The sequence below is a fragment of the Brachyistius frenatus genome, unplaced genomic scaffold (assembly GCF_029030835.1).
Source record: "Brachyistius frenatus isolate BFR_SWC_R1_liver_20210118 unplaced genomic scaffold, ASM2903083v1 Contig_61, whole genome shotgun sequence".
NCBI lineage: Eukaryota > Metazoa > Chordata > Actinopteri > Embiotocidae > Brachyistius > Brachyistius frenatus.
The window spans coordinates 2,209,725-2,217,156 of record NW_027210660.1 but is presented as its reverse complement, the minus strand read 5'-3'; the positions used below and the strand labels follow the sequence as shown (position 1 = coordinate 2,217,156).

General features: G+C 46.1%; 1 protein-coding gene across 1 annotated transcript; it reads right to left on the bottom strand.

Moving 5' to 3' along the window:
- Positions 1-68: 68 nt before the first annotated feature.
- On the bottom strand, positions 69-7,432 carry map6d1 (MAP6 domain containing 1). Its single transcript, XM_069706230.1, has 3 exons — positions 6,448-7,432; positions 5,090-5,417; positions 69-748 (listed from the first exon to the last, which is right to left on the bottom strand). Exons 1-3 carry the CDS (start codon positions 6,978-6,980, stop codon positions 671-673), a joined length of 939 nt encoding a protein of 312 aa, XP_069562331.1. The 5' UTR covers positions 6,981-7,432; the 3' UTR covers positions 69-670.

Below are 7,432 nucleotides of genomic sequence, written 5' to 3'. Positions count from 1 at the left end.
CAATGCAAACAAAACAAAACAAAACAAAAATACAGCTGAGTAGGCATCCGAGAGACGGGGCTAAGAACTTAGCTAATCATCTTTTATTGTAACTTCACTTACATTATATAATTGCTCTTTTTCTTTAACAATAGATTTACAAAATCAGAGACCGAACAGTACTTTTCCAAAATCGTAAACTAACTGAATACCGAGGAAATAACTTATTTTTCGAGCAGATTTCTAGCAACACCGAAGGGCAACAAAGTACTCTAAGCATACACACTTAATGACAAACCACGTCATTCATTATTGGAGAACAGTATGTCCGGTAAGAGGACAGGTCAGCAGGTGCACACACGAACGCACAGAGCAGCCAGTTTCTTCTGCGTCTATAACCGCAAAAAAAAAAAGGAGCTTGTTTCAAAACTATTCAGTAGCATGCATATTCATTTCCATAGCAACAGCGGGGAGGAAGGAGCATAAAGGGGCGGGGGGGGGGGGGGGGGGTCTAACTTATTTCTCTCCACTTGGGTTACTGACGCTGCAGCTCCGCAGGCTTCACAACAATACATTCCCTTGCATAGATTCTTGTGTTGTGGAATGGACAAAAAAAAAAAAAAAATCCCCTGTTGATTCCTTGTAAGATTGAACCCCGTCAAAGTGGAATGGTTGGAAATCGCAGCAGTTGTCAAATGTTGAAGACCCTCGGTCCACTTTGAAAGACAGCGGAAGGGTTCGGAGGGAGTTTGGTCCTCACAAGATGTTCCTAAAAAAAAAAAAAAAAAGGAAGGGGAGAGGAGAGAAGTGTGAGAGCAGCTTTTAAAGGGGGTCGGAGAGATGGGACCGAGGGCAGCAGGCCTGGTGCTCTCGCTGCACCCACGAAATGAGAAGAGACTGGCCGGACTGTGCCGTCAGGAGGCATCAGGCCTGCTGTCGGAACACGAGCGGCCTGGGCTGTAGTGATGCTTCCTCCTTAGTGCTTCCTCTGTTCTCAGAGCCTGGCCAGAATCTATCTGGGCTGTGGTGAATAAATTAATAAATAAATGTGGAGTGATATCGAGAACTCGACCATATTCTGTTCTTTCCAGCGATTATTGGATCTGCCCGTGAAAATGGGCCACACTATTTTCAATTTACCTGCTTATCTGTGGAGCGTGGTGGTTTTTTAATGTATTTTTTTTATCACAATCTGAGCTCGAGTCTGGGGAGAAATTGTCAGCTTGTGGTCCCAACATTACTTTGAGTGTGACTATACAGCGCTGTGGGTGGCATGGAAGGCAGTACATGTTGTTCTGCAAGTCACACACACACACACACACACACACACACACACACACACACACACACACACACACACACACACACACACACACACACACACACACACATATGTCTTTCCTGCTCTGTGTTTGCCGCCAGGTCTGCCTCTCTCCTAAATTAGATTTGTGCCAAACAAGACTGCAACCCGGTGCAACATTGCACTTTAACAGATAATCCATCAAATGGTGCACTCTGCTCCTCCCCCCTCCACCCACCTCCCACTCTCACCTATCTATCACATGCTGCACCTCCTTCCTCTCTCCTCACCCCCCACCCCCACCCTTCCACTCACCCTTCTTTTGCTTTTCCCGCTGCCTTTAACACAATCCTCTGTTCCCTGCCTAAACCCAGCCAATTTGGCAGCAGTTTCTGTAGGCCCGGGCAGCGTGGGAATGGGGATGAGAGCCATGTGAAAGAACAGGGAGAGAGACAAACAAGCTTGGCTATGGGAGGTAAAAAATAAATAAATAAAATAATAATCATGAAAGAAGGAGATAACAGCGGAGAAGGATTTGGGAACTTTTTAATGGGGCGGGTGGGGGAGGGGAGAGGGGGTGTAATAGAAGTACAAATGTGTTTTGCTTTTTTTTGTTGTAGTTTTGCTACTTTTCTTTTTTTTTTTCTTTTTTTTGTCTCTGTCTTTTTTGACTCTCTAACAACTCGGTATGACTCTTGGTGGACAATCACTCGAGCGCAGCCCGGTGCCGTCCCTCTGACCTCACCCCTCGCTGACTGGAGAGTGAGAAAAGGGAGGTAGTAAAAAAAAAAAAAAAAAAAAGTGCATTTTTAGGGTGCATTGTCCCAGCAGGCTATTTAATCCTCTTTATGCAGTTTTTAAGCCATTGTGAGCAGCGTTTCCATCACTCTACTGCGCGTCTGTGTTACTCCCGTAGAAAAAAAGCCTGCCGGTGTTACACATTGTATGCAGACGTGAAGCAGGGTCGCCCGTGAGCTCAAAAAAAAAAAAAAAAAGAAAAAAAGCCTTTAAGCTGACTATAAAACAACCAAGAATATTTTTTTTTTTTCGAAACGAGTTCCTGCTGAGGTTTCCACTACGTATGCTAAATGTGTTCCCCACTCAGCGGTTTTGTTTTGCTCATCCCTGACACACACTGCAGATTATGCAGCCCCGTCCTCACAAATCTGTTCGCCTGGTGTTGTGGTTGCCCGGCCTGATTCCTAAAACACAAACACACACACACACACACACACACACACACACACACACACAGTTCAGGGCTGCATGTATTTAAGCCGGGCCAGCCGGGTTTCAGGTTTAACGGCGGTCCCTCCTCAAATCACCACATTTTGAATTAGGCTTGCAAGTTCAGCGAGTCCAAAAAAAACCACGGCTCTCATCGTAAAACACGTCGCCTCGTGTTAATCGGTCACTTGGCTGCTGCGGGTCATAAAATTAGAAACGGCTTTTATCTGTTGAGATGGAGTTGATGTGTTATAGGTGGGAGGGGGCACACAATTTGATCAAATTGATTGGAGTAGTAATGACAATGTTGTGGCTGCCCCCCTCCTTTGTCGTCAAGAGCAGATTGATTTTGATTTCAGCAGTTTATTTGGGACGTACGCCTTAAATCTAATCTACACACTGAACGAAGACACTCTGTCTGTTGGTGATAACGCAGCCTAATGAAGTCCAATGTTTTACAGACACTGAGAATATCCTCGCAGGCAGATCCCAGTCGAGCGCCACGAACCCAGTGCAGTGCGTCCAGGAGTGGGATGTGTAATGTTTGGTCAGACCCCTCTGCAGGGGGCTGGTGAGTCGATCATGAGTTGGCATTGAGTGGGCCGTCAGTGACCGGGTGGATTATCTAAGATCATCTTGACTTGCTGCCAGGCTGCTTTGTGTCACTCTGGCAGATTGTGGTATGGCCGATGAGATGCAGTGTTTCACTCCCTGTATGTAGGTAAAATACTGACTGCAGTGTTCAGTCCCACAGCCTCACAGCGCCAGCATCTTATCTGTCCTTAGTGTACCGTGAACTCTCCTTCCAACTGGGCCAGTGTTATTATTAGAGTCCGTGTCCCGCCACTGACACCTCTCACTTGGACCGCCATCATCATCATCATACAGGGACACAAACGGTTTAATAGAGCAGGCAGTGTTGAGAAAATTATGCAAATAAGCAGAAGGTCATCCTATTTTACTCCGATGCATTAATCACTTGTCCCTGAATCTCTCACTTATACAGACTAAAAGTTGCAAAAGTGGGCAGCTCGTCACCACAAAAAACAGGTTTCCTTTCGTGATACCTCTCAGCTTGAGATTTTATTGAGGCGGCTGTTGCAACGCAGACAAACTCTCCTGAACCCGGTCCAGCCCGGAGCAGATCCAGCTCTCCACTGGCAGATGGTCCGGAGTGTTGTGGGTGGGGACGACGGATGGCACTAAACCTCTGGAGATTCCCAAAAACTGTCTCACTGACTGTCACGCAACAGCTGACTTGAGGCAGCACGGAGGCAGCGCACAGAGGAAAGTGGGGACATGTCCCCTCACCCAGTTTATGACAATCTGGAACAACCTGACCTGAACTGATGAGCTCTCAGTAAATCCTCTCACCTTGTTGCAGTTAGCTTTCAATTTCTATCACGTTGTACATCTGTCTGCCTGCATGTCCATCTTTATGTGTGAGAACAAATCTGGGACAAAATGGACAATTGGATAGTTGTGTGAATATTCAAACTGTTGGCAGCGCGTTCATTTTGGGAGAAAAGTTTTATGCTGACTGCACTTACTTAGCATCAGTTCACTTTAACATACTGTAAATTAAATGATGTTCTCGGCATGACTTTTTCTGTTTGTCTCTGTATCTTTGCCAGAAAAAGCCTTTGACGCTGCATGATTTAGATTTCAAATATGAATGACAAATAAATACCTAAATTGAAAGTGTTAATCATTTTTAAAAATATTTAAATTTGTTGTTTTATAAAACAACACCCGTGCTTTGTGGTTACAATGTCTTTTCTGAGGCACTGCACAAAAAGTAATGTCAGAAGGTTATGAGAGGTTGTGTGAACTTTTACCACTGAAATGGTTGTGTGGTCGTGTGACAGCTGAGCACACAACTAAAGAAAATAAAAGGGAGTTTGACGTTGAGGCCCCAAAAGACCACTAAAACTTTTATTAGCTGTCATTTCAAAACAGTTCAGATTTCTTTGGGTGTAAAAATAATCAAGAAAATATTATTTCCTATTGTTTTACATATGTAGATGCTAATTCCAGAAGTGATATTAAGATCATTTACCTCAATAAAATGAAATATAAGATTTACTGACAGTATATTCAATTTTATTATTGGAATTGAAAGAAGTACTGTTTTGTGTTATGATAGGAAATCATTGCCTCTAAAAACAAAAACAAAAATCGAGTATTTCATTGCAGCTATGCTCCAAAATTATTTTTTAGACAGATGTGAATCAATCTTCTGACTAAAATGGACCACATTTGGAAGAATTCCCTTTTATGTTCTCATCCACCGTGTTTTATTCAGGTCAAAGTAATGAGTGTGGCACCAGCAGTGTTACCTAACACAGCACATGGCCTGTTTTAAACAGCTGGGTCACTTTGAGCTGCTTAGGGACAGAATGCTGTATCACTTTTCCCGAGATGCCCCAACAGCAACAGGCCACCGGGGAGAGGAGTGAAGATGACTTTGAGGAAGAGCTTGCTGCAGTTTGAACCCTGTAGCTCCTCCCACCAGCTCTTTGAATTTTCCCAAACTATACACACGTAACGCAGCCCCTCAAACTGAATGATGTATGTGCTTACCTCCCCTTTGGTTGTCCTGCTGAGCTCAGTCCTCTCAGGCAGGAAGCTTTGCTGGAGCCCGGGGGGACTCGGTGAACTGCCGGCTTGCAGGGCAGCGGGGATGGGGTGGGGGACGTGGGTGGGTTGTACGTTGGAGGCAGCAGATGGGATTATGTGTTCCCCCTGATTTAGACTTATGGACCTGGTGACATCCCCGCTGTAGGCAGCCTGGTAGCTGGTCTCATGTGGGACATCGGTGGCTTCTGTCCCTGGGCTGGAGTACTGAGCCGGGGGATTCTTCCTCGCACTTTTGGCCGGTCTCGCCCCTGTCCACGGCTTGTACTCTTGCCTGGAGGAAGAGAGATGCTTCAGTAGGTGGACTGAGGTACAGGGGAACCTTTATCAGGGTTGTTCATGAGGTGATGGAAGTGTGGATGGTAACCCAGTGCTTGTATTAACAGCAGTCGACTTGCCAAACCTATGGCCTGTTGTCTATGCATTCAGCAGCACCACGGACTGATTTAAAGAGAGACTCCTCTGATTTTACTCACCCAGATCAGTTTACTTGTCTTGGGGAGAATTTATAAGCTGTGTGGTGGCACAGATAAATGCTGGCTTGATAAATTTAAATTTTTAACAGAAAGCCGTTGCAGGTTTAGAGATGTGATGAAAGATGAGTGTTCACTCCCTTGGGTCTGTTGAAAAACACTGTTGAGTATTTTTTTTTAATTTTTTTTTTTTTTATAGCAAATGCCTAGTGTTTTTGTAGACCTCAAACTGTGACTATGAATACATATATTAACTTCTGTTTTTTTTTAAATACCGTCTCTTACAACCTTTTGTCATTTTAATTGCCAAAGTAAACCTTTTATTGCCAGAGGTTGTTCTACCTGGATTTCTGGAGCACCCAGCAGTCAGAAGAAATATCAGAGGGATTGCAAGGTGACTAAGAAAGTAAGAAAAATCGAATTTATTAATGCCTCTAAAATCTATTCCAATGAGTCAGCCTGAAAAAAAAAAAAAAACAGAAAGGGATGATGAGCCCATTTTCACAAAATGCAATCAAAGATTCATACTTCAGCTCCTCTGTGTGAATATAAAATGTGTAAGTTTGATTTGATAATTGATGACCACCACACACACACACACACACACACACACACACACACACACACACACACACACACACACACACACACACACACACACACACACTCTCCCCATCTCCATGCAGGCTTGCTGGGTCGACCTTGGAGGCCACTGAACTATTCATAAATCGAGATTAATAAGGCATCAAAGCAGGCTAACTGCCCCCACAGGTCAGGAGGGGTGGACAGAGACAGGTGCTGAAACAAGTGGAGGAGGATGACATAGCCTACCTGTAGCAGCTGGTTCTGCTCTCCTCCGTCACCTGCTGCTGCTCCCCCCACCTCTGCCCCTTGCCCCGCTCCTCTCTCTCCCCCGCCTGTACGTGGTAACTGTTCACCGGGCTGTCCGAAACGCTGTCCGCCCTGCTGCCCCCGTTACTAATCCAAGGGAAGTTCTCCTTCCTGGGGATGGGCCAGGGTTTGAAATCCTGCTTGTACTGCGTAATGCTGGTGAAAGGCACTCCGGGCGGGTGGTAGTCCTCCCGGGGCTTGTAGCTGGGCTCCTTCCGTGCCCTGAAAGATCCTCGGGTCCCCAGGCCATCGGCGTGCGCTAGAGGGGAGCCTTTGGCACGCGGCTCCGGGACAGAGTAGTTATTCCCGGGTGCGCGCTCCGAGGCGGAGACCTGTTTGGTGACGGACCGCACCTCCTGTTCGCCGATGTCCGAGTAGTTCTGGATGGTGAGCGGGACGGAGAGGTCCGATTTGTCGAACTGGTTCCAGAAGCGAGCCAGGCAGCACACTCTGCTGATGCACGGCCAAGCCATACTTCCCCCCCCCCCTAACTGTCTGACTTGGAGAGAAGAGACGAAGAACCAAACAAACAAAAAAGAACAGAAAAAGAAGAGTAAAAACGGCAAAAGATCAAAAGGTTACATTCAGACAGTGTGTCGCCCTCCCTCCTAGTCCGTTTCTGGGAAGCTACACAGTGTCCAAGAGTCCATGTCAGCAGCAGAGATGAGCCGGTCTGTCGGGGACCGTCATTGAATATTCCTCTCACGTGGTCTGTGATAGTGCCTCCACTATGCAGAGGAATCTGTGGCAAATTATTCTCCGCATCTCCAGCCGAATCCCGGTGTGTGTCTGCACTGTTTTGACTGCACTCCAAATCAGAGAGATGTCTTGATTTGTCTCCACCTCGGGCATCCACTCCTGCAGCTAAAAGCTTGAGGCGGAGATGTTTAATGGCTCCTCCACTCGCAGAAATGATTCTACTCTA

Excerpts from the sequence above, each read along its gene's own strand:
- map6d1 (XM_069706230.1), bottom strand. The coding sequence starts at position 6,980 with ATGGCTTGGCCGTGCATCAGCAGAGTGTGCTGCCTGGCTCGCTTCTGG. Across the intron at positions 5,418-6,447 it reads AGCAGAACCAGCTGCTACAG|GCAAGAGTACAAGCCGTGGA; the intron begins GTAGGCTATGTC and ends CTCTTCCTCCAG. Across the intron at positions 749-5,089 it reads GCAGGACAACCAAAGGGGAG|GAACATCTTGTGAGGACCAA; the intron begins GTAAGCACATAC and ends TTTTTTTTTTAG.